General features: G+C 39.3%; 1 protein-coding gene across 2 annotated transcripts; it reads right to left on the bottom strand.

Moving 5' to 3' along the window:
- Positions 1–1601: 1601 nt before the first annotated feature.
- TRA2B (transformer 2 beta homolog) lies at positions 1602–27569 on the bottom strand. Of its 2 annotated transcripts, XM_074264242.1 has the most exons (9): positions 27374–27569; positions 11356–11489; positions 9940–10102; positions 8861–9049; positions 7445–7560; positions 5829–5912; positions 4228–4287; positions 3183–3256; positions 1602–2589 (listed from the first exon to the last, which is right to left on the bottom strand). In XM_074264242.1, exons 1-9 carry the CDS (start codon positions 27407–27409, stop codon positions 2579–2581), a joined length of 867 nt encoding a protein of 288 aa, XP_074120343.1. In that variant the 5' UTR covers positions 27410–27569; the 3' UTR covers positions 1602–2578. The 2 variants fall into 2 exon arrangements, with proteins under 2 accessions (XP_074120343.1, XP_074120344.1); XM_074264243.1 differs by lacking the exon at positions 1602–2589 and having other exon boundaries at positions 3175–3256; positions 27374–27568.

Below are 27569 nucleotides of genomic sequence, written 5' to 3'. Positions count from 1 at the left end.
TCTGCTAATCTTAGCTAGTCCCAGACCAAGGAAAAAGATGGGAAGTTGGTGCCCCAAATTCTACCTCTATTACCTTATCCCATGCCCTGTGGGATGAAACAGTCCCCGAGTGCTTCCTGGAAGGGCCAGTTCATCAGCCCTTAGGATGCTAATTGTCTGGCATGGGAAAAAAGGAAATGACATCTTTTATCTTCACTAACCTCCAACTGGAATCTAGCATTTCCTTCAACTATGAATGAGCAAAATATTCTGAGAAGGAAGGGGGGCCGTCTTTGGGTTTGAGCAAAGAATGCTGGTGACTAAGGAAAAACTCGGGCTAGGACAGTGCACATGAAGATGGACCCCCATCCCTGGGACACACTTAAATGCTCCTTTTTATACCCATCTGAAGCCATTTCAGCAGGTTCCACTCTATAAAAACATTCTTTCGCAGCCTCTGTACTACCAGGCCCTGCCTTTCTTCCAGGTTGTGGTCTTCCATTAAAACCACATGATGGCAGGGACTTTGTCCACCCACTACCACCTGGCATTTAATGTTTAACCACAACCCCCAGGATGTTGTTAGCTAAGAGCCAACTTTTGTGAACCTAAATTTCCATCGCTGGTTTAGACAGGTGTAAAGTTCCCTACTAAGACATTGCAAAGAGATTAATACTGGGTCCATCTGGCAAGAAACCCTGACTGGATATCAACTTTGTGGCCAGACTGTCCTGTCTCTCCAAGCATGGATAATGATTCGCCACAACATAATTCCCTTAGAATTTGCTGGCAATTAAAATGGGTAAAAATCAACTCTTTTCATTTTAAGAACACGGGTTGACATTAAGAATGTTTCTTCACATCCTTACACTCAATCCTTTCTTCAGTTAAATCTTATTTACTCAAGTTCTCCCAAATTCAACCTCTAATTTTCCCAATGCCAAAAAACCTACCACCTTCCCCCCGCCCCCAAACAATTTCCTTTTTCCTACTAGGTGGCTTGGGACCTTCCTCAGAAAAAATAACTACCATACCAGTCAAAATGCACCTCAGCTCAAAGGTAGATTTGAGGATAAGGGGACAAAATTTTATTTTCTCTGCCTAGGACAAACAGATATTTGGTCTCTACTCTGCTTTGAACATTTCAATGATATGAAAAACAAGTTATAAGATGAAAGAATCACTATTTAAAAAAACTTGGAAATCTATTTAAAAGTTTTAAAGGTTCCATGACAATGCAAATTTGTCAGATTACAGAAAGGATTCCTTATGAGAAATGAACTGGGCATTCTTATAAGGAATCCTTTCTATAATATTCTGATAATTTTGCACTGCCTATCTTATACCCATCTATATTTCCCCCCTAAGTACATTCAACTCCTTTTCTTGTAAACACCCCCCAATCCAGGTCTGAGAACTTTAAAGGGAAAAAAAAAAAGATGGTAATGGGAGCTATCTTGAACGGAAGACTATTCCACTGACCAATGACCCCAAAATGACCAAATGTAAAAAATAAGAGCAAACAAATAATGCTAGAATTCAATGAGTAAGCATTTCATTTCTTTCTTTGAATCAGTGATAAGATGTAGTATTCTTTTAGGCAAACTGAAAGTGTCACCAACTTATCTTTTCAATTAACAGTTTATTTAAACACAGCTTTCAAAACAGTTGAGTGAATCAGGCCTCCTTTGGTAAGCAAAAGGATCTCGAAATATGTTTTTGAAATTTAACAGGCAAAGTCTTCAGTTCACTCATCAAACTGCTGGCGTGTTCCTTTCTCCCATCTCTTATGAAGCACCCATTTTTATTTGTAATCGAAAGCCGGAAAATTAAGATTACATTTGTGGTGGAATGTCCCATTACGCATTGACAGCCAAAAGCTCCACATCACTTCTAAAACAGCCTCGTGAGGAAGACAGGCCTCCTCGGAGGCCCCCATTAGACTGTAACTATTGTCCTCACTTGCTATTTGCACAGATTACATAAAGGCTTGACAAACAACACTCAGACAAGCAATAAGCAATTGCTGGATAGAAATACCTTTAGTTCTAATACTAGTAATACAGAGTTACACAGTATTATAATCATAACACTCAGTTGTAGATATATTAAGTTCGGTGCTCTCTAAATGGCAAGGGTGCAAGGGCATCTGACTATTTTCCACAGACTAATTTGAAAATTCAGTTTTCCTAATAAGCATTGATGTGGTGAAAAGAAAAGTAGAAATCAAACTGTTTATTGTTGGTTTACCATTTGGAGGCATTTTACATAAATGTCAAATCTTCAGGTTACCCTGGATTCAGTAGAAAAACCTTTTAAATGAAGTTTTTGTACAATAGAAACTTCTCAGCAGTCAAAATTTAGACTGTAAAAAAATACATGCAAAACATACTTCTCTGAAAACACTTAACTTTGAACAAAGCACCAAACTACACAAATGCAGAATGAAAACAGCATTTCAACTCCACCAAAAGTAGTCTTCATAAAAGGTGTAAAAGTCACCTATTCACTAGGCACTGTTCACTTTTAAACAGGAGACAATAAAAAAATATTGTCCACAAAACAAAATCCCATTTCAGAAATCCACCATCTTCATGCTTTAATAGCGACCTGCCCCAAACACACACACAAAGGAAGAGAGAGAAAAATATTAATAATGCTTTATCTCATTCAATAAAGCCAAATCTAGAACCCAGGCCCCTCTCCCAACAGTTCTGTTACCATATACCTAGGCAAATTAATTCATCTCTCAAATTTCTGCCAAATATACCAAATTTGAATGAAAATATTAGCTTTCTAGAGATGACCTCGGATTGGGAAGACATATTCCTATGCCTTTAACAGTCAACAGCTGTTATATTTTTTTAAGGCATGTAGTGTACAACTCTGGTGCTGAGGAACAAATACTAATCAATTAGACCCTGAAGGTACAGGGAAGGGAAGGTGTGGATGTAAGTTAAAAACTTATTGGATGAATATTAACTATGGATACTGAAATAAAGAACACAGTTGTTAAAGAGCACCGAGACTTGTGTTGGTTTGGACTGGGAGATCCTAATACAACTGGCAAGTAACTTTCCGATTTGGAAAGGACAAGTTGTCATATTGTATCTGAGGAGGAACAAACATCCCAAGTCACCGAGGAGACCCACCAGCCTTTGTTACTCAAGAGCAAAGAGCAAACCCAAACATTCTTTACTTACGAGGTGAATAAGATCGAGATCGAGACCGTGACCTGTAACCCCCACGACTGTAATATGGGGAGGGTGATCGCCTCCTGTAAACAAATAAAAAGTGATCAATCCTCAACATAAACGATGTGACTTAAATTAGCTTGTGGGTATACTTGAGAAACGAGAGCTCTGAAAACAATCCAACTATGGAGTGCTTCCAGTAACGTGCACTGGCTCTCATTAATCTTGGTGGCGCAGTATAATTCAGAGCAATATGACCCTCCCCCTTTGGACAAACAATTCCTTGCTTCAAAAATGTGATTTAAGAGACTCACTAGAAGGGCTTGCTATTCATAATGGAACTTGTCAAAGCATGGTCCCAATTGTAGTGAAAAGTTTGGTTTAGATCCCAAACAAGCCACCTGCAAGCTGGACCCTGACAACAGCCTCGATACCTTTGGTGCATCCAATTCTCCAAACCAAAGTAAGGACCGAGGGCCCATATGGAGAGCCACTATCTTTTAAGACAACCTCACCCCTTTCTTCCTTTCCCAAAGCAAGCCTTTGACCTAAAGAGATCTATATATATGTGTAGGAGATGGGGTACATATAAGGTATTTCATTTAAAATAAAGCCACACCCAGTTTGAATTTCAAAATGGTGTTTGCAGGCCTATGGAAACCCAGGTGCCAATGACCAGAAACTATGCAAAATGCACACAGGGTTGTGGGGAGGGCGAATGCAGATCAAGGCTCTGAGTCTTAGGTTCTAAACAAAACAAAAGTAGCCAGACTTTTGAAAAGGTAAACTTTAAGTTGCTCTGGAGATCCACTTAAAAAAAAAAAAACAAACACCAAAAACTCTTTTCAACATCAAGTGAACTCCTTGGCATTGGCTGAAAATGTCCAATAACCCTAACATGGCATGTCTTTTCATTCAGCCTCAATACATGTTCTAGCTTACAATTGGGTGAGATCAACAGTGCATGGAGAACCCCTTGGTGTGACCCAAGCTTGGCGTGAGCCCTGCTGCAATCCGAGACCTTTCCTGACACCTAAGACCTCACCTAGCATACCTGTAAATCTGATCCCTGTCTTGGGCAGCTCTCCACCCTCCTCCTCCTCCACCTCCTCCTCTGTGAAGACAAAAGCAAAATATTTTTTACAGTTTGGTTTATTGAATTATAAAGTATATTAGATGACATTAAAGAATAAACACAAAAACACAGAATCACATCACTGGACCTCCTTGGCCATCTAATTCAACCAGGAGTGGAACAAATATCTCCTACCGCCACCAGCCACATCAGGCTGGGCGTGACCTCCCCAGTACCTGCTCCCTCCACTTTGGGAGAGCCCTCATTGTTTGCAAGGGATTGCTTACATCAAGCCTCAATGGGCCAGCCACCCGCTGCTCTTATACAGCCCAGAAGTCACCCTCCCAAACCAAGCTTAGGATCTGTAAATGATATTAATAGAGAAATACTTGAGAATTGAAATATTCTCAAAACAAAACTTTTGAGTATAAAATAGGTGTCATATGTATACATAACCCTCACCCCCACCATGCACAAATGCACCCACAACTACCTAACCTCGACTACTTGACGATAGGGAACCTCCCGAACTCTTCAGGATTGAAATCAGGACTGACTGGTTCACTCCTGCTCTCTTTCTCTCTCCCCAACTCAATTCCTTTATCTCAATCTTTATCTTGGAAGGATTCTTTTCATTTAAAATTTTCCAAGATCCTAATTTTAAAAGTTCATTATAAAAAAAAAATCTTTCTCAAAGTAAACCTGAAGTTTAACTTTCTACCCAGAGCTTGCTTATTGGTGCTGTTTTCTGAGGAATGATTTTCAGACATGCTCAACAAGAGCATAATGAAAAAGCCTTTTCCTGATTATTTGTAAAAGACAGGATGGCTCTTCAAAAGATTTACTTCATGAAAGGGACATGAGAATTCTCAGAATGTGGTTTAATAGACTATTCTGTGGCTCCTAACGACAAGCATTAACACTGTACTTATTGGGTTTTGGCTTCCCTTTATCAACAAAATAAAGGAGCCGCCTTCTCTCTGGTTCTTGGGGACAGGGGAAGGAGATACATGTTGATATACAAGAAGAAGATATACAAGAAGAAGGCTAATATGTGGTCCATGACAAGTGTCAAGGGTTTCTCCCGTACTCTATTGGCTATTACATCCCACAAACTCATTTCTATGCACTGGTTGAGAATATTTCATAATTATCTCATGTTCCTTAGCAGAGTTCACCTGGTATTTAAACAGATTAAAAGTGTGCCATATAATATACCTACTTATGGGGTACTCTGCACTTTTCTATTGTTCAACAGATCATATGAGAGGAACTCTGCATGCATGTGCCAAGAAATTAATCAATAGATATGCTGCCTTGGAATCTAGGTAAAATCTGGTTCTAAATTTCTTAAAAACAGAACAGTCATGTCCAATAAAGGCAGCACAATTTAACTTGATTGAGTGCAAGAAAAGTATATTAGCAAAGATCTTAAAGTTCCTAGAAGGTGGGAAAAGTGCAGTTAAGATTTCAAATATGACATCTTAAAGCTACTGACACCAAACTAATTTTGCAAAATTATTTTTTAAATAGATAAACCTGGACACTACAGAGATTTGGAAAAGTCCCTGACTTCTTACCTGTAAGATCTGCTGTAATAATCACGATCATCATAGCCTCGATCGTATCCTCGATCATAGTAATCACGACGGCGGGAACTGCCACTACACAGAATCAGAAACAAGTTTTAGATGTTAAAAAGAAAAAACAAAACAACTCTATACTTTATCCCTGCCTGAGTCCACACAAAGATAAATATTTTAACAGAATAAAACTTTATATACAATCTATATCAAAGTAATAGAAAAATTCAATTTCAGAGGGAAAAAGAAAAAGGGCTCCTTTCAAACTGAATCGAATCAGTTCAGTTGTTTTCAACTGGTCCAATTCTTGGCAATTCCATTTGGTTTCTGAAGTGATTTGGCCATTTCTTTCTTTCTCAAGGTAAAAAGGTTAAATGATTTGCCAAGGATAATATAACCAGTAAGTTACTGGGGACAGAATGAATTCAGATCTGGCATTCTAGCCACTGTACCATCCAGCTGCCTCTAGTATAACATTTAATTCCTAGGAATACTTGAGAACTATTAAAGAAAGGACACCCCACTGTATACTTAGAAAAGTGAATCATTTGATTGATCATAGCTTCACTTGACATGGGAACATCCTGCCCTTCTGGAGGAGACAATAGTAGGAATGAGACTGGCTGCACAGCGATGCTGTGAGTGCAAACAACCCAAGTCACATTGAAGTAACAAGTTAAGTGACATGACCGCTGTCATTGCTGACATGTCAGTGTCAGGACTTAAACCCCAATTCTATAAAGCCAGCCCTCATTCATTATGCCATTCCATCTTGTGAAAATGGAACTGCTGTTCTCCCAACTTAAATTTCTCTACAATTACATTCCAAATGACTAGTATACTCATATTGATTGGGTTGAACATAGGCCATGAAAGGGAAAAACAAAACAAAAAACACCTCACCAAAATCTGCTTTGAATTCTACCTGAATATGGCTTATAATCTAATATCGTATAGATGTTCAAAACTATAACCTAAACTGTAACTTATAATAATTATTCCTCAACTTATAATAGATCAATTTTTTTGGCATTTGAGTTTTAACTATACAATGAAGTACATATGAGAGAACCTGGCAAATACTATTTCCCATGCAGCCCAGTCTTCTAGCACCTGGCCTTCCCTGTCCCTTAATTGTCCTTTAAAAGGCCACTAGAGGGATAGTCAGGCAGGTGTGATTAACAGACGATTCCTGTGGCTAAGTTGACTTATTTTTAATTGGACACAGGGATCCTTGTAAAAGATTTCATAATAAGAAGTAAAAATGACAACCATCAAGCCAGACAGCATTCATTACAAGGTCTAAAAGGGCCTGCAAGCCCAAGCAAGTCAGACTGCTTCTCACCAATGCCAATCTTCTGGAGGACATCCTTTAGCCACCTGAACATAGACCATCAAGGATGGCCTCCAGGGTCATCTCTACCCCAGTAATCAAGGTCAGAAGTAGGCACGCTGACAGTAGCAGAGATCCAGAAAAGCTGCCAGCCCTGGGGAGTATATGTAGCAGGTGCTGTGCTCATTTGGAGCTCTAAACTCAGCTCACCATCTGGGAGCAAATCAGAAATTCTCTTTCCCAGCACAAATTTCTGGACAGGGCACCAAGAATCACTTACTAGGTAGGTCTTCCCATGTAGATTCCAGGGGTTGGGGTGTGGGGTCTTTTTGTTATAGAAAAGTCTACTCGGATCCTCCGGCCATCCAGTTCCATTCCATTGGCACGCTCTTTAGCCTTTAAAACACAAACACAAGGGAAGTAACTTGTTCGAGGAGGGAGATCTGAAGTCAGGTTTTTCCATGTACCAAGCTGCATCCTGGCCCAAGTTCTGGGGGCAGACTTGTAAAGATCAAATGGGGCCATGGGTAGAGAATGTTTTTTAATGGCAAAACACTAGTGAGATATGTGACTATTTAGAATTATCATTCTTTGTTTTTGACCTGAACCTGTGATTTTATCACAAGGAGGGAATTCCCAGGGTGGAGAATTATTACACAAATGTGGAGGTAACAGACAATTGCCAGCAAATGCCAAGGCAGCTTCATGTGGTTAAAAGGCTAGTACAAAATCAGGACGACTGTTTCTGACACATTCTAATGAATCGGGCTGTCACAGTAAATAAAACAAACACAAAGTTCCTGATCACACATTACTTAACCTAGAAGAGGCAGCTCGATACCTGTCAATTAAACAAGGAACAAATGAATTATGAGAACCTGACAAGTAATGCATCAAAGTATGGGGATTAAGTGCTGTCTACTGCCTTGTACTTGGAATGAGATGTGTAGATACTGTTAGCATTTAGATGGTAAATAAGGACATATTGTAGACAAGAGTCCTTCGCAGGGCAAGAGTCAAAGGAGGCTTCCTCCTACTGATGTTAATAATGTTCCATAACAACTCAAAAGCCTTTGTGTATGTACATAAAAGTGTATAGAGAGCAGAGGTAGGAAACCCATTTACTCATTTCAAAAACATTCATCTCAAATTACAGACACAGAAGAACACTTTCCTTCCCATCTTCAAAATCTCATTTCTCTGAACTGTAAACAATAGTCCTAATCTGCTCTCCAGGAAAAGACATGAAAAAAATCTTCTGCCCTGAAAGCCTTCTCAGTCAAACCTCTGACTTGGGAATGGAAGGTATTATTCCCATTGAACGAAAAATGGAATGAGTCATTGTGAAGTCTTAAGTTGCCTATAGAAAATGTCACAACTGATGGTCATATTTTCAGGCAGTCTTGTTTTTATAATACATATGCTCTAGAATTCCAACTATGCCATTAACTGGGACACACTCCAATTTCTAAAATTGTGGTGGTTTTCTTCTAAAAAGCTACCAACTATTCTTGAGACAGTTTTAATGGCTATCAAATGTTTGCTTTTCTTCTCATCCCCTGACGAAATCTCGGTCTTATTTTCAGATACATTAGTTTCATTTTTGAAAACTAATGCTGCCTTTGGCAATTCCCAAGTGTTGCCAACAACCCCCAACCCAGATCTCCCCCAGTTCTAGAAGTGTATTTCTACTTACTTCCTTGGCATCATCCACATTCTCAAAGTAGACAAAGGCAAATCCTCGGGAACGCCGAGACTGTTGGTCATACACAATGGACACATCTGCAATTGGGCCATATTTGGAAAATACTTCTCTGAGATCCCTCTCGGTAGTATACAGACTCAATCCAAACACTCCGAGACAACAGTTGGGGTCAGGATTGGCCTGTAATTAAAAATAAGAGGACTTAAAAACAGCCTTGAAAAAATTCAAGTATTTTTAAAAAGAAGAGCACAAATGAACAACACGAAGTTTCAGTTCTTCTAAGAGAGCCTTTAACAGGGAAGACTGGTGCTAAATCCCTTTCCCAGTTTCAGAATTTGGTCCCAAATATGCCAGTTTAAGGAGAAAAAAAAAAAAATAATAATAATTGCTATTACCATTAATATATTACATAATTACTAAATGATTAATCAGAATCATTAAAAAGATCAGAATAGGTTTTTTTTAAAAAAAATAAAAAAATACACTTGGATGGTTTAAGATTATGGAATGAAGATGAAGAATAATTATGTACACATGTGACATGTCATGAGTTACTTGTTTTCTCAAAACAAAGAACACCAGCTTTGGGGGAATGTCTATTGTCAAGTGGCATTTTACATATACCAAACTAGCACCACAAATGATGGATGTCAAAATTACAGACCTGAGCCTATCACTCTGTACAGCAATTATTAGCACGCACCAAGCCTTTACCAATGTGTACTGAAAAAAATCATTTTATGTTCTATTGCTCCATAACTTTGTATTCCTAGAAAATGTTCAATATTTGCCGAGTAGCCCAAAACACTGCTACCTGATCATATCATAACCTAAAACAATCACTAGACTATACCAATGGCCATGAAGAAACCAAAGACAAATTCATAATTCTCCAAACATGAAATGTTCCCTAGTTTTGCTACCAATCCAATATTCTATGGACCAAGGTCAAATAACTGCTCATGAACACAAATTAGTGGACAAAAGAATCCAACACCAAGAAACCAAGAGCAGTTGCCAGATACAATTTCAGGCAACCTAAATCTGAACAATGAAACTGTTTTTCTTACTCGATTCCCAACGTGACGCCTACGGGTAGACATTGGAGAGTGACTGTGGCTATGTCGCCTTCGGTAATCTCGACTGTACGACCTGCTCCGGGATCGTCTGTGGGAGCGGGAGCGAGAACGTGATCTAGTATAATGCCTTCGAGAACTTCTTCTGGATCTCGATCTACAGGACAAAGTATCCATGGTCATGATCATTCGGACTGATGTCCATACCTGCCTTCCCCTTCCCCCACAAAGGAGGCAGAGCTGTCTTTGTGGAGTCAGTCTTGGAAGGGGCTAGAACAAAGCCAAATAGGTTCACAATGGGAGAAATACAAAGTACCAAGTTAAGTTCGAGAGAAACAATGTCTTAGTTAGACAGAAAAGTGAGGGAGTAGGAGACAATCAATGAGACAAAAATTTTAGCAGGCAATAAGACAACTGAAGGGTTTGGGGGCAAGAGACTTGATGATAGCCATGCAAGGGGGAATTCTCTGATAATGATGTCCAAGGACTGCAGAGAGCAGTGCTACCCTAGGAAGGAGAGTTGGAGGCAATTTGAACATCTTGTAGAGATGTCGCAGTGAGGGTCTGCACTGGTGAAGTCCTAACAGGAATACTAAGGAGGGAGGTGCAGAGACAAGTCCAAAAAGGTAGGTAGAATTAGCAGTGTAGGGTCAGGGCATAGTGAGAGACCTTAAGGGGTCACCAGGGTCAAATGCCAACCTGAGGCAAAGTTGGTCACTAATAGCCAATGAACAGTTAAGGGGAGAGTAGGAGGGTCAGAAGAACAGATTTGCAAGGGGGTGAGAAAAACACCTAAAGGATGCATGATATATATATATATATACATGTATATACACATTTAATTTAAAGGTGAACAGAATGAGATGATACGGCTTATAAGGGTCAAATGTTTTATTTAAAAATGCAGACAAAAGGGAAGCTTAGAGGCTACCGAGTCACAACCCCTGCATTTTAGGAAGAGGACTGAGGCTCGGGACCTGCCCAGGGACCAAGGCAGAACAAGGATTTGAAACAGAGGGCATTCGGATGCCCAGTCCCCATTGCACTACCTACTACAACACTGTCTCGAAAGGCAAAGACTAAATCTCAGAGATTGAAGATACAGGAGAGATGACTAATTAGCCTTGGTAAGGAACACAAAACGCCTGTCTGGAGGGAAGGAGCACAAACTGATACAGAAAAGCTTTGCCACCATTGATACAGAAGCTTAGGCAAAAATTTGGGGTGTGAGGAGCAAGGAACATGCTTGGAAGCCACTTTTGGATGAAACCAGCTTTCAGAAGGGCAGTTAGTACCCAATGAAGTTATAAAAGCACAAAATCATTTTCTTTCTCTACTGAGACTCAGCAGCCTCTGCCCCAGCTCCCAGCTTCCCTTCTAGAAACCCCTCCAAACTCAGGGCTCACTTACCGAGACTCAGACCTGGACCTCGACTTGGATCTGGAGCGCCGGGAATCTTCCTTGGAACGTGACCTTGCAGGGGTGTGCCTTGCGGATTTCCCAGATCCATGGGCACTCCCACTTCTGGAAGCGGAACGGGATTCCTAAGTGCAGATTTGTCAAGTTTAATTTGGGCCCTTTCTCGGCCATCACAATCTAAACAACCTGCAGTGAAACAGTGTGGCAGACTGACCCCCTTGCCCTTCCAAAGAGGTTACAGAAACACCTGTTCAGTGGATAACTAGAGGTTGTTTGGAAGTCATCTAGTTAACGTTAATGTTTTCCATCTAGGGGTGGAGTACATTATCCCATCAACCCCATTCTGTTTCACCTGGATGCAACTCTGACCAGAACTTATCTAAGCCTTCCATTGGAAGGGGCACTGAATGGGGGTGGAGGGAAGAGAATCAAAGCAAGAAAGTAATATGCAAAAACCAAAAGATTTTTTTTTTTTTTAAAAAAAGAAAAAAGGTTTTTGGAAAGAGTTCCCCAGATAGGGGCAGTCAAATCAAGGAAAGAAGGAGGACTTCTTTGTCCCATAAACTATCTAAGTCAAAACAATCTGTGGGTAGACTGGTTTGGGGCAGAAAAGCTGTGTAACTTTTTTTTTTTTTGCTCTTTTATTTCTCAGAGGAAACTGTGACAAATTCCGTCCACATCTAAGAAACTAAAGGGGACAGGTACAATCCCCCTCTACCTCACTGTCTGGCAGAAAGAAAGACTGGCACATCCGTCAGTGGCAGATTATAATGGCTCCCAAGAGAGAAGCCCACACTAGTGGAGCTGATCAGGGTTGACTACAGCCCTGACACTACATATGGTGGCAATGTTAAGGATCCAAATGAATGAGGTAAACAACAGGCAAGCCTGTTACCAAAAGCAGCAGAGTAGATAATCCAAAGGCACTGGGGATGGAGCTTTACTTCAAGAGGAAATGATTAATAGCCTAAGGATCAATGAGCCCTTTTTGCCATCATGGAGATGACCAAGGAAGAACTGAAACAGGAGTGAAGTCATGGCCAGATGAAGGTGTGGCTGATGAACTGGAATAAGCCAGCCCATCCAATCAGAACCTGGAGTGGAGTAAAAAGACAAAGATGAGAGAGGGGATTGGCAGAACTGATTCTATAACAAGCCAGGAGCAGCACTCAGCATAATGAACCAGAGTGTCAGAGAGCAAAGACTAAAGGCTCAGTGAAGATCTATTTGCTGAGACACAAGCTCATGGAGGTCATTCCTATTAAGTGAGCTGAGCGACCAGAGGGAGACTGAGCAGGGGGAAAAGCCTAGCCTACTAACATTCTCTATGATGGCAAGATAAGAGTTGGAAGGAATTTAGAAACCATCAGTACCTCACTACTTAAAAAATCCAGCAGTGAATCAAGATCATAAAAAGCAGGAAGTAATAAGTGTTACAACTCCCAATTCAGTTACTACTTTCAAAGAGGGACCAGTTATCAATGGACAAAACTTGGCTGGCACTTTTGCATTAAAGAAACTTGATCCTCTTATTCTTAACTCAGGCAAGAGATGGAAGTCCTTAGATGGTAGAGGTACAATAGAGTTAAACAGAGAACCATACTAGGAAAGGCACCCTAACTTAAAATAAACTAAAAGGCATGAGGACAATTCAAAAGAGAAAAAAAGCTATTAGTTATGGTCCAGAATACTTTAGACTATTATTTAGTCTATTGCCCACTTTAGGGGAGACTACTTTAAAGGTAGAAATTGAGAAGTGGAAGATTCCCCCCCCCTTAAAGCAATATAGGCTTTTATTTGTTTTCAAAAAGCTTACCTCACAATTATGAGGTGGCTCTAAGTAATATTAATTCCATTTTACAGATAAATGCTTAAGGGATGAATGTCAGAGCTTGAATCTGCACTTTCCACCATATGACAGAGCCTCTAAAAAGTCTTTTTTGGAACAAGAAAAGCAAAAGAGATAAGAAATACCATAATATCTTAATTACTCGAAAAATACAGAACTACATTCCCATTTTACTTTCAAATTCTTCAAAGAGAATGATCTTCAATCAAATCAGCAATGTTGACTGGAGGGGAATCATCAAAAGTCCAAGATTTTACTTCAGACAAATACACAAACATTGAGAATGTGGAAAAGTTCATCTAAAATGTGCCACGTCTGCCTAGGCTCCCATACAAAAGATAACTTCAGAGCTAGATTCATCATCTGAATTCAGAGCTTTATCTCCTTTTTTGGTGAACTGGACTCCTCTGGCAATCAGTCTGGTGAAGTCTAGGGATCCCTTTTCAAGAGTTTTCAGATTCACAAAACATAGAATCACAAAGGAAATAAATGACAAGGCAATAGTTTTCTAAAAAATAAGTTCATAGAACCTCTTGTTTCATAAGGAAATCAAGGCCAAGAGAGATTTAAGTGACTCTCATAGGACCCCACAGCTAGGCATATAAACTAGCTCAGGTTATCTCTTTCTAGCAGGTCCCAGTAGCCATTTCCTATGATAAGTGGGGAAAGAAAAGAAAACCAAAGGACTTCCAAAAATGATTATGATCACGTAAGCATTCTCAGATGAACATCCATTCTGATTTTGCTTTTAGTGGGAGAAAACAGTAGTTTCTTCAAACAGATCAGTAAACTTAATGCTGATCCTTACTAAGATACTAAAATGGAATTAGCACTCTTATGAGATCTGGATGCAAGTCCCAGTTGAACTAAACCCAAGTCCATCAGTCTCCCCTCCCCTCATTTCAGTTCATTTGAAAAAAATGAAAGACACTATAAGGTTCCTTTCTAAATAACGGTGGGTCTAGATGAAGCAACCTTATTTTCTCTTTTGGTTAGATGTTGCTACAGAGTATTTCTTGATTATACCAAAGCTTTTGAAAAAACCCTCAATTATTGTGGTATACTACAACAAATGTAGCTGAACTTATACCAAAAATAACAACAGCAAGGTACTCAGATCCTCAAGGTGTCTGCAAGCTTGGGGGTGGGGGTAGGTGGGAAGGGGAGAGAAAAGAGGAGAAAGGGAATTTACACATTTATTTTCACTAGCACTAACTTAATTTCCTTAAATTATTTAAAAATATAATTCTCAAAAGGGGTTAGTAGGCTTCACCAGACTGCCAAAATTAAGAAACTCTGTCCTGTAGAGCTGACACCTCAAAGTTAGCTTACTGATTTCTATTTTTGGCCCTGTTAAGCATTTCTATCAATACCTTGGAATAGACATAGAAAGCAAATACGATAAATGGAAATGTTTAGAATTACATGGGAGGAAAAGATGAAATTGAGTAGGGGGATAAATGAAGAACCCCACACATTGCCAAATGTTTTTGCTTGCAGTTCAGGTTAGAGACCCAGAATCTTGAAAGACTAAAAGCTCAAAAGATCCAAGAGCAGAACAGACACTTATTTCTTCCCTATAACAAAAACCCCAGACATTTAGAAGCACAGTCAAAAGCTCAAGAAAAGCATAGAAATCCCACCATAGCTATGCATTTGATTGACCTTCCACAGTGCAGTGGAGTCCAGAGACCATTCCATGGCCAATGGCCGAGCATTTTGCATAATCAGGAGGAAGCATTTGATAATTATTGAATGACCTAGGATATGTAATCTGGAAAAAGAGGACTTAGGAGACCTTTTATAGTAGCTCCAGAAGGCATAACTTGAACTAATGGAAGATGAAGCATCCAAAAAAGGGCAAGAGGATGAAAGAAGTAAGATTTCTGTCACTAGGTATAAAGATAACTAAGTATTCTTTTATTGGGTGGGAAGATGAATCTACTTGCCTCATTGTTAAAAATGATTCATGTTCTGCCTAGAACCATTTCTGAAAAGACAGAAGCTTCATGAGAACCTAATGTCCTGCCACACCAATTCAACTTCCAAAGGAGCTAGGATAAGGGGAGCTGGTATTGAGAAGCAAGAGTAAATAAAGATGTCTCAGCCAGAGAATGTCCAGGTGAAATTTTCCATCATGATAACTGCTTCCTTCCTGATAAGAGTTAGGAGTAATAGCAAGAACCTACCCATTAGGATCAAAATTACCTACAGGCACTGCAGCTTTGAAGACTTGGGTCTAAGCAAGTTTGTGAATGCAAGGTTTAGGCTATCTGAAGGAAAGATTGATTTTAGAGAATCAGTTATTTGAAGGAAATTTATTGTCCCAGAGGAAGTCATTAGAAAGCAAGGCTGAATGATGGGCCTGCTTAAGTTCTTGTTTGGTGTCCATCTGGTAATGAATGGAGAAGATATAGAAGTCTGGATACTGGAATAAGTAACCTGAGAAAATTGCCAGTGCATCTCCCTTAAGGATGTAGGCTTTGCAAGAGGAGAGAGGTAATTACCAGGGGCCCAAAAGTCTAAACCACTGGCTGTGAAACAACAAATATAAACACTAGAAAACTAGAAAAAAGGAACTTTTCAGGATGATGTAAATACCTCTCCACTAACATTTTAGAAATAAAGATTCAAGTGAGGAGATATAAGAGGAGAAAAAGTTTTTCCAATGTAGACAGAATGCTATCAGTCATCTCAACAAATGAAACTGAAGAACTCAAATGATGATGAATTACTTGGCTTTTTCAGATATGCCAACATGATTTATCTGACAAAAAGTCAGATTAAGTATTGGAAGAGTTGAGGATAGGAATTTAATGAAGTCATATTTCCTTCAGCCTTGATACTAGAAAAACACCCTAATTAGTTGTGTAGGGAAGATAAAGATTTTGACCAAGTCATTAGACTACCAGAGATAATACTGTTCATCTCTACCAGCAACCAAAACAATTGTAGAGATCATTATGAAGCTTCTTAAACTTGGTATTTCCTCATGATAATAAGCCTAATTTTGTATGAATAAAAGGCTTTTTCTCCTAAGGGAGCAATACCAAGGGCATCCTCAAAATCAAAGGGGAACAGATGTCCAAGAAAATGCCTTTCCTCAAAAGAAACAAAGGTACAATTTTGTATCTCCTTGTAAGTGCAAAAGTTCTTGGAATGGTTCCTAATTAATGGAAAAATGAGAATCAAGATATGTAATTATATTTTAGCTAAGGTCATATAGAAGTGTCCTGGGAAAAGCTGCACATGTTGCCATTTTAAAATCCTAAAGGGAAAAATATTACCATTCCATCCCCAAGGATGGGTAAAGTACAAGGAATCTGCAAATGATACAAGGTTTAAATTTTAAGTCTAGCAAGCTTGGTGAGAGAATCTGACTCCAACATTTAAAAGACAAGAATATAATTTTATTAATACAATTTCAAATAGCTTTTCTGGGGGAAATTGGAATAACTCTGGCCAAATTCACAATAAAGATGCCAGGCACCACACTGTCTCTCCCCAACACAATCCATATAACTCCATTCTAAATAATTGGCAAAATTCAGAAACAAAACTAATCCCCAATACAAGAGATGCTGTTTGGGATAACTATTCCCCGCTTCCAGCAACCCCTGGACTTTTTATCATTAGTTCCATTGATGATTAGATTGTATGGATTGTTGATTAATTCCCACTAATAAATAAGAAACATAGCTAATGACCTAATAGAATGGATCTGCCCAAGTTGTTGCAAAGCCACATAATAGGGACCGTCATGGACTAAGTCCCTATGGCCAGCACCCTAAAATTTTCATTACCCACACAGGGGCCTGTACAAACACTATTCTCCAACCTCTTAAGCACTAAGTAAATTTGCTGAATGGAATGAGAGAGGGGATTGGTGATGATGCATATGGGTAAGTTATTTTTAAACTAGCTATAGACATTTTGGGGACATGCTAACATAAAATCTAGCCTAAAAGGTACAGATCACACTCTAAGCTAAGGTTTTACAGCAAAGAAAATAGGACCAATCCAGGAGATAGGCCATACACAGGTAAGTCCCCTAAAGAGAAAATGTGTGTTCTTGGGACCAGCATTGTATCGCTCTACATTTATACTCCTTGTCTCACTTTAAAGAGATCTAACTTAAACAAAACAAAACAAAAAAACCAATCAAGATAGCCAAGAATTCCCGAATGTAAATTGTTGGAACGACTGAAATCCAATCTTTCATGAAGTAGCCTTAATGGTCCCAGATTATGAGACCTTATATAGCCACAGCTTATCATGAAATAGGTATTGGGGCATACATATAGAAAAAGACATCCTATGCTTTCTGCTCAGGATTTATAAGTCCTGAGAAGAAAATACCCTCCAAAAATGATCTATGGCAACAGGCCATAAAGAATGCTTGGGGACAAGTTCCTGGTTGGGTCCTATTGTCCAGAGACAATTTTTGGGACTTTTGCAAAGAATACAGAATGGCTCAACACTATAAAAAACTACAAACTCCTAGGCATGAGCCATGAATTTTTAAAAAAGAAATTGCCGTGCAATGACGTATATGTCCCTGGAAACAAAATTGTTTTAGATAGCCTCATCTTATTTATTTTAGGGGGATTGCTAAAGGCTGATACAGATTTTTTTTTTTGGGGGGGGAAAAGGGAAGGGAAAGGTAGAGAATGAAAAGTTAAAATGGAAAGCTACCTGAAATTTCCTTAGTGAAAATTATCCCATTTCTCTTCCCCAAAGGGTAGGAAAACATCTGTTGGGCAGGCACATCCTGATAATGGATATGGTGACTGCAACCTCTAATGAAGGAGTAACAATTGTTATTTATTCCACCTAACTGAACTTTTAAAATCTTTTCACTGCTACAACCCACATTTGAAAATGAAAAATTTTGAAAATTTTAAAGCAAATTTCCCCAGATGGGTTGGGGTAAAGTAGGGGAGGACAAGGAAGAGCTGGGGAAACCCTTAACTTGCACAAGCCAACCCAATCTGTGGCTGGATACTAGATCAGATCAGACATCTATATTCTATAAAAATTTATCATTTAAGTGATGGTGGGATGACTAAGATCACAGCAAAATGAGTTTGGACACTGAGCAGACATTAATGCCCCAGAACTAAGCTCCTGTCTATTTGTGTATTTCCTAACTCCTTTCCTCACTAAGGGTGGAGGATGACAGTGAGGATGAGGAATTTTCAAGCTTTGTACTTTGTGGCTCAGGTGTAGTGACTATATACAGGAGAGAAATTTAAGAAATTTCAAAGAGAACTGTGCATGACATTCAGAAATCAGGTCTGTAAAGGGTGATGCTAATACTATTTAGTTGATAAGATAAAAGTAATTTGGAAAGATAAGAAAGTAATGAGACCACCAAAATACTGATGCAAAGAAATACAACAGATCATAAGGAGCAAAAGGTGCTTATTCATAGTTTATGAAAATTTTGGTGGTTTCCCTACAATTCAACTTTGGCAAAAACTATAAAGAAAAATAAGCTTTACACATAGTTTTGGCTTTAAAAGTGCCCAAGTGTGGTGGTAGCAGCAATTACCTTCCCCACTCCTCAAGTCCCAGAGCCCGGGTCCTCATGGGTCTGGGGGAGGGAAAAGTGTGGGATCAATGGCAGGAGGGGGAGGAAAACAAAGCCCCTTCCTGGCCTGGGTATTCTACTAGCAGTAGTACCAGAACTTATACCTCCATCATTAGTCAGGGCAGTTGGCACTAAAGCTGCCCAATCAAAAATGCTCCCCCTTGTGGAGGCAGGCTAGGCCCTGCTCGGCCTCTCCCTGGGCCGCAGACCACGCATGCACGCTTAGCAAAATATACACAGGGACACAGAAACAGACTAGTGAGTACTTAGCGTAGTGCTTTCTCATTCCAGATTACTTCTTAGCTTAACTTCACTTTTATTTCTTTTCTTCATTCTTCCGTTTCAAATTCTGACTTCTTTCATCTTCCCCACTTCACACAAACTGCTCAATATTCTATAAGTGGGACTTCTGGTCTGATAATTAGCATGCATTCTTTTTTTTTCAAATTTCAGCTTCACTTATTCCTGAGCTTCAAATAATTCTCATTTATAAAACTTGTCAAATGACGACTTCCGCATTTTCCTTCTTCAACATTAACCTTAATAGAAAAAGAACAGGATGAAGAATATTTTAAAACTCCAGGATAAAATCTAGTGCCAAAACTGAAACTAGAAAAAAAAGCCTTGTTTTTTGGTTTGGACTTTTAAGAACTAGAATATGCAGTTCAAAAAACTGACACATCAGGTTTTCAGCTGGTTCTATTATTGTCAACTTTCAGTCTGTACTGCTAATAGTTACTTATCCCTGGTATTGAACAAGAAGCACACAACTGAACACTTGCTGTTCATTAACATTTAAAGGTCTATTAAGTTGACCAAGTGTGAAATTTATTTAGATGAATAAAGAAAATGCTTAGATGTCAAAAGACCATATTAAGCATAATCTCTAGTCAAAGTGATATTCTGACTTTTAAAAATGCAGGAATAAAAAGTCTAATTCATTTGTACATCTGATGACAACCATTCAGGGCTTAAGTAATTCACATTTATTGAAATCTGAACTATTTAATACTCATTTAAATTCATAACATTTTTGCACTGCATATTTAAGGACTGAGTTAGAGGAAATCAAACTATATCATTGCATCTGAAAAATTGGGATATTGCTGTTTAACCCACCCCTGAAAAGTTCTAATTTTAAATTTATCATTTAAAAAAAAAAAAAATCTTTCCCCCAAACAAAAACATTAGTCTAATCAATTACAATGCATGTTCTGTTAGAATTGATAAGAGATTACAGAACTAAAAATAGCCAAAGGGAGTGGGGGGAATCTAAAGACTGTTTTATATTAACCATCTATGTGAACAGTCATAAAGAGCAAACCTGAATTCAACAGTAGTTATATCAAAAAATTAATTTTAAATATTAAAACAACAAAAAAAACCCAACAAACGAAGTTTCAAAGAAACCTAAATGGACATTTCCTCATAAGCATCTAATATTAAGATAAAATTACTCAAATTGGCAACCATGGGGAATGGGGAATTGTTATTTCTCAAATTTAGGTGAATCAACTATAACTTAAAAGTATTATTAATGCTCTCTGGAGTACTGAATTATAATTTAGATAGCATCACCAAAACAGTGCAACCTTAGTATTAGCTGAGTTAAAAAAGACAAATAAGCTAAAAAACTATTAATGTGCCATGTCATCTAAGTTTATCTGAAAAACATTACCTACACTATTTTCAGAAAAACCTGTTTATTTTTGTACCAAGGCAATGAAATAATGCCATCATACAGTCATGTTTCATGCATTAGACATGCATGTTTCAAAATTTTCTCAACTGAGTTTACAGCATTTTAATTTTAGTCTAAGACAACTTTAAATGGGTTTTATTTATGGGATAGTTTCACCTTTTACAAAACTTGATCTACAAATGGGTTATTTTAGAAGAGCTGATGGAAAAATGGGGAAGGTGGCTCATCTGCAGAATCCCAACCGTAATCATGGAATCAGAAGGCCCAAGCGCGTTTCCTCTTTGGCGCCTGACTGATGGAGTGGGCAGTGGTGGATAAAGGATAGGGAATGCAATCTCCTGGATGATACTTCACTGTCAATAACTACAGTACTGATACCTGTTCAACTTATGACACCTCAAACCTTAGTATTTGTGGTCTATACCTGCTGTTTATACCCAACTCCATACAACCAACTGTAGCAACTTATGCCAAGTTGATTGTAGACTCATCATCTTTCCTGCTTACTGTTCATTTGCTTAATGGCTACAAGAAATAAACCCTAGCAGGATCAACAGGGATGTCTATGCCACTAATGTATTTTTAAAAGGAAAAATTTATTGCCAGAGATGGCTTTTCTCAATCCACTGGCATGCTCAAGTGCACAACGCTAAATGTTCATAAAGCAATTTGAAACTGATTTTTCACACGGTTAAAGGAAAAAAATGAATGGCTATAGTAATATTTTGGTTTCCTAAAACCGAAATCTTAAAACAATTGGTTTCTCCATCAACAATACTAATATTCTCTTGGAGGCTCCCACAAATAAAGATAAAAAGCTAAGCTCTCTCTTACACTCAAGTCCTTCTGATGTCCTATTGTGTATGGTAGCCCCAGTGGCTATGCTAGTAGAGCAATAGCTCTGACAAAGCCCTACACCAAGCTGGAAAGGATTCTAATGAAGGGGAAAGAGGCTAACTAGACTAACCATGATTTTTGATCAATTGTTGAGACATAGCAATCTTTAAAGAGCAACTGCTCACTAGTTGAATGGTTTCAGTCAGTTAAGGGAGCACCCACTCACTCTAATTAAAGTCCCAGATCCTTGGAAATATGTAAGTAAATAAATACTGAGCCAACAAAGTAACCCAATGGTCACAAGTGGAAATGCTTTTTGTGACCCTGCTTGCCCAAAACAAAACACAAAACTCCCCAAACCCACCCTGCAAACTGGCACAGTATCACAAACTTTAAATTATATTCTTAATGCATTCACCATTTCCCAAAATAGCAACCACTCCTTACATAAACCTTCTAGAGAAGAACAACATTTTGATGTAATAGCCCAAATTAAGGTAGAAGTTACTGTAACCTTATACTACAAATACACTGAAGCTAAAATGCTAAAGCTGCAATAAACAAAATGATACTCCACATGTATACAAAATTTAAAACATATTTTGAGGAACCAAATTTGACACAGTAAAAAGAGAAAGTTAATTACAAAGAACTTTAAATTTGAAAACTGCAGAGACCAATCTATGACAAAGTGAATAAATGCCAAACCCACATCAAGATTATCTATAAAAATAAAAAGATATATATACCAAATTTCCTAAATACAATTCTGTCACCAAAACACCAAAAAAAGGGGTGACAAAATCAGGTTCTGCTTCTTTCATTAAAAAGGTAAGAATCAAGTTCTCATGGAAAATCTTTGCAACTAAACTTCTGTTATCTTTATTCAGCAATATTCAAACTAAGGAACACCTGTCTCTCTGTTCAAATGGGTGAGATATTTGGAGAGTAGGCACCAAGGTCTATGCCATGAAACAAACTCCAAGACATTCCCTTCCATCTTTGACAAAGACAGCAGGCAATTACTTACTTTGTCATTTTCACTTATCTCAAGTTAAAACTATCAGACTTCATTTCCAGACTGATCGATCAATAGAATTATCACTGGTTGTCCAAGTTCTTTTTGGAGGGTTTGTCTTTTTAAATTTTCGTTTCTTTTTCTTTTGCTGAGCCAACTGAGATTAAGTGACTTGCTCAGGGCCACATAGCTAAGAAGTATTAAGTGTCTGAGGCCAGATCTAATCTCAGGTCCTCCAGACTTCAGGGATGGTCTTTTACCGCACCATCTATCTACTACACCACTATCTAGCTGCTCTGAGTAGAGTTTTTTTTTTTCTTTTAAAACAAACTTACTCCAACCAGGAAATTTCTTCATCACTATATTCACTGTAATTATTTAATAATGTATTCTGAATTGTGGCTTTAAGCATCAGAAAAAAAGACTACAATACCATATTCTATTGAGCTAATGGTTTTTGAGGCTTTGGACAACATTTTTAAAAGTAGGGGTAATAATTGTTAAGTGTTGGAAAAGATATAAGGAAAAAGGTTTAACATTTAAAAAGCCTGGAGAGAAGAGAGTAGTAAAATGTATCTAAAGGTTTATTACAATAGGAAAACATCTCTAGTGGGAATATAGCAAGAAAATTGAGCTTTCAATCTTCTACATTTGATTCATTATAAGCAAGAATTATAAGGCTAGAAATCCCATTAGTTTGTGCAGGGTCAATTTCCTCTGCACCACGTGTTCAGCTGGTGGCAATTAGAAGCAAAAAACCAGAGCAGCTATGGGCTTAGATAGCTGCCTACCACCACTGGTGGCTTCACCCACACAGACCCTCTGCTGCCAAGTTTTCTTGGGTAAAACATTTCCTGTAGTTTCTCGATTCTTTAAGTTTAGTATTCACCTGCAGCTGGCCTACAAGTACAAAACTCAAGTAGTAATCAACCAACCAATCAGTGGCAAGAAGGGTATACAATGATCTATCACTACTGTAGCCATTTTAACGTTCCTCTTCCCTCAAATTCACTGCTAAATCAAGTCTGCCCAACTGTTTTGTTCCTGCCAATCCTTTCAACTTTCTATTATAACTTAACATAGGTTAACTACATGTTACTGCAGGCACTCCTTTTTAAAGAAACTTTTTCCTCCACAGAAACCTTGCTAAACTTTTCAGTAAAAGTGCCAAACTCCAGTTTGACTGGCTAAGCAACTTTAAATGATGAATCAAAATTTACAAACCTTGTCAAGTTCAAAAAGAAAATAAAAGCAACAAATATTGAGAATAACAATGGGTAATAATATGGGCTATTAAAAAAGGAGGGGAAAACTTTTGGAAAATATCAATAAGCAAACCATTTAAAACCACAAACCATTCAATTTCACCTAAAAACATAAAACAATACAAAATAGGCTCTCCCCCACAACTGACCAATTTGACTCAAAGAAAATTCAGAAAGGATTCAAAGAAAAAGTATTTAGTATTTAGTGAAGAAATAAATTCTGTGAGGAATGAAATTTTCCTCCCGCCCATCCAAGGGAGAAACATTTTCAAGTTCATGCATAACCAGTCCATTGTTGTTAGCTGGTTCTGTGAAGATTTAAAAGGCAGAAAGATCCATCCATGATAGCTGACATTACACTGACGGAGACAGGGCTTTAACATAGGAATGTCCTCCAAACCAGGATTTGAAAATACTGCTTTGAAAGGAAGGTTCCACTGGGGTGAGGGCAGACACTGCAGCCCCTTCTCTTCCCTTGGGGTAGTAACTTCAGAAGCCTGTTTTTAACTTTCAAGAGAAGTTTTGTGTAGTTTCTCAAACTTTTGAGAAGATGCTAAATGAATTAACTTTTAGTCTTGGAAGAAAGCCTTTTGTAGCTGAGTAGCTTCCTATCTTAAGCTTTTTTTGCATGTAACATCACATTCAATCAACTTTTTGCTACCTGCATTAAGAGCTCCGTATTTCATGAGAACTCAGTGGTCTTTAAATTCAGATGTGAAGTTCCCTAGGAACTTGAAGATTCACTAAAGTTTCCTCTGGGAATCCAATGCCCTAGACAATCTATTTGTGTTTAACTTCATCCAACTTTTTTCAGAGCTTGTCAAATTCCTCTGAGAAGACTAAATGAAAGGAATAAGGTAGAGCTAAAACCTCATTTATCTAGAGGGAAAAGAAAATGTTCACATTATCTTTAAGGTCTTGGGACTGATCATAGGCTCTTCAGATTAGAGCTACAAGGGACAGACCTTTTTTTGGGTGTCTATTCTGAATCTTACATTTTAGTTAAACAGATTCAGAGAGACCAAGTGACTTCTCAATTCAGAGGCCCAAATAGAGGGGCATGGAACCTGCAGCCCTCCAGATCCAGTACTTTTCCCAGTGTCTCAAAATGATTTCTGAAAAAGGAGCCTACAATTCCATTTGACTCCAGTTTCCGATAAAGAGCTTACTTTTGATATCAAAATAAAACCACAATAAATGGTCTTCATAGCATAAACATACACTACATTCTATTAGGCCACTATAGCAAGATTTGTGTTTTCTACCCAGACATTTGCAAATTTTATGTGTGGGATGGCAACTTCACAAGATTATAAAGGAATCAGAACAATATTGCTCTGTTCACTCCCTGAGCAAATTTTCTCCCAGTATTATTTCAACGTAAAGGTCAGTTATATAACCCCTAATCTTTCTTGCTGTTGTTATAGTTTTCATGATGAGGCACTTGAGGTTAAGTGACTTGCCCAATGTCACAGGAATTGTTAAGTGTCTGAGAGCAGATTTGAACTTAGGTCCTCCTGACTTCAGGCTGGTGCTCTAGTCAGCCACTTAGCTGCCCTACAACCCCTAATCTTTTATTTACTTTCTCTATTCAATAGTGCCCTGTCTGTTTACAGTAGCACCTAGTTACTGGCAGCCAACTAGAAGCCAATCATAGATATTCAAGAGTTTACAATGTTATTTAACAACAATTTGGTACAAAATGCCACTATTTCCTATGGCAAAAATGACCAGTTTAAAAAAAAAAAATCAGTTCTATGGATAAACTATTGGTTCAGACTGATTCAACTTTGCTGTGTTTCTTAATATGCTCAAAATAGTCAGTGATATAGTTGGGGACCCTCCCCCCAAAGGCATTAAATTTGGAGCTAGATAACATGGAATCAAGTTCCAGGCCAATAATACTCATTGTCTCAGTTACCTTTATTTTATTTTGTATTCTCAGCATCTAGCACAGTGCTTGGCACATATTATGAATGTTGATTGAAATTAAGGTCCTAGGATTTATAGTCAGCCTAAAGCACCTGTTCTTTCAATGGGCTGTCCATCAGTTTAAATAAACTTACCATTTATCATTATTATATTGCCAATTAGTGGATTTTACTTACAACAAGCTATCCTTCAAAGGGGAAAGTCAATAAAAAAAGTTTGTGGACCCCTTTCAAACCAATTATTTGAATAACTCCTAAGTTATTATTTTAACTAACTCCTATGCCTATTACTTTAGCTAAAAATCTTAAATCATCAAAATTTACTTTTTTCTTGGATTAGGTCCAGGTTATTGTCCAATGTCTAGATTTGCATCATCTCTACTTAAGTAAACACAATGCTTACCTCCTCCACTCCATGGAGGTGAGCTTTAAGCTCATTTCCAAACCATGGCACATGTTTGTCACCTGTTTCTGTCATGATCTGATCTTAAGACCAATTCTGACGATAACTACCCAGTGAAACCTCGAGCCTCAGAAGGGGTACTTCCCGCAGGCAGTTTCTTCCGATTATCTAATAGTCATGTTCTTTGCACTGACTGGGCAAGGGACTGAGCTGATGAAGGCTCGATATAAAAAAAGCCCCTTGCAACCTTATAAGGTCAAAGATCAGTCCGTTTACAAATGAGGGAACTCAAGTCCAAAGTAAATGTCTTGATGATCATCACTTTACTACTACCAGCAACTCACACTTTCACCTAGAATTTAGTGCAGGATCATCGGCCATAGCAGGACCCTCTCCATAACCCCCAATTACAATTAAAGTAGAGAGATGGGGTCATACTTGAAATATTAAAATGTCAGAGAAACCCACACGGGTAATTTGCCGAGGTCCTGAGGTGTAAGGTCCTCATAGAAACATTTTTACTCCTATTTGCCTTTAAGGTGTTTCTTCTATGAAACAGGTGGGCAATCAACAGGAAAAATGCTTTCCAGAGTTAGCCTCCGAGCATCCAAGCTCAGGTAAGGAGGCCTCGTCCTCAGACAGCCCCGGAGTGAGGACCATAGCAGTCACCTTATCCTTCCACCCCCGCAAGGGAGGGGGAGGTTTCCTGGCGGTCCGAGACCCGCACAGGACACGATTCTTGAATCGGGGTCTCCACGTGCTTAGGCACAGACTAGATGCAAGCAAGTGCCTCGTGGCATATAAACCGGGTCATGGGAATTGCCCTTCCCGGCCCCCTACAGCCATTTTGGGCTCAGAATCTAAGGCCAGTATCGAACTCCCCTCCCCCCCCCACTCCATATCCAGCACTAACTCCCCTCAGAGCCATCCCGGCCAGAATTGCGCTCAAACTCCTCCTTCCCCCCAGGGGAAGTCACTTGTTTGATTTCGCTTCCTCCACTGCCAAGCATTTATTCAACTCCTATAGAGTGACCAACGCTGGGGGCAAAAAGCCAGCCAAACGCCTCCACGAGGCCCTGCCCTCGAAGGGCTCACAGTCTAGAGGGACCCAGCCCGCGGCCCCCCGCGGCCTTCACATCCGGGGCCTCGCGCGGCCCCTCTTCCGGTATCAGAATCTTCCCCCCGCCCCCAACCCGACCGCCATTTTGTGCCCTTGGCGGCGGCGGCGACGGCGGCGGCGCGGGGCCCAAGATGGCTGCGGGAGAAACCAGACACCCCCTACCGGGCCGCCCCTCCCCCTCTCCCCGATCCGGTGCGGCCCCCGGCCCCGGCTCGCGCCCGCCGCCATCTTTAACGGCCTTTCCCAACGGCTGCGGCCCGCCCGCCCTCCCGCCCCGCAGCCTTCACGTACCCGCTCGCCGTAGTTCTGCTCGCCGCTGTCGCTCATGGTGCCGCCGGGCTGCCTCACTGCCCTCTCTTGCCGTCGAATCCGCCTCCGCTGTTACTGTCGCTGCCTCAGCTGCTCGCTGCTGCTGCCGCCGTCTCCTCTCCCGAAGACTGACCTCCCGCCACTGCCTCTGTGTCCCGCTCTGCCCGCGCCGGAAGTG

Source organism: Sminthopsis crassicaudata, chromosome 4, assembly GCF_048593235.1.
Source record: "Sminthopsis crassicaudata isolate SCR6 chromosome 4, ASM4859323v1, whole genome shotgun sequence".
NCBI classification, from domain to species: domain Eukaryota; kingdom Metazoa; phylum Chordata; class Mammalia; order Dasyuromorphia; family Dasyuridae; genus Sminthopsis; species Sminthopsis crassicaudata.
This window is presented reverse-complemented; position numbering and strand designations above follow the sequence as displayed.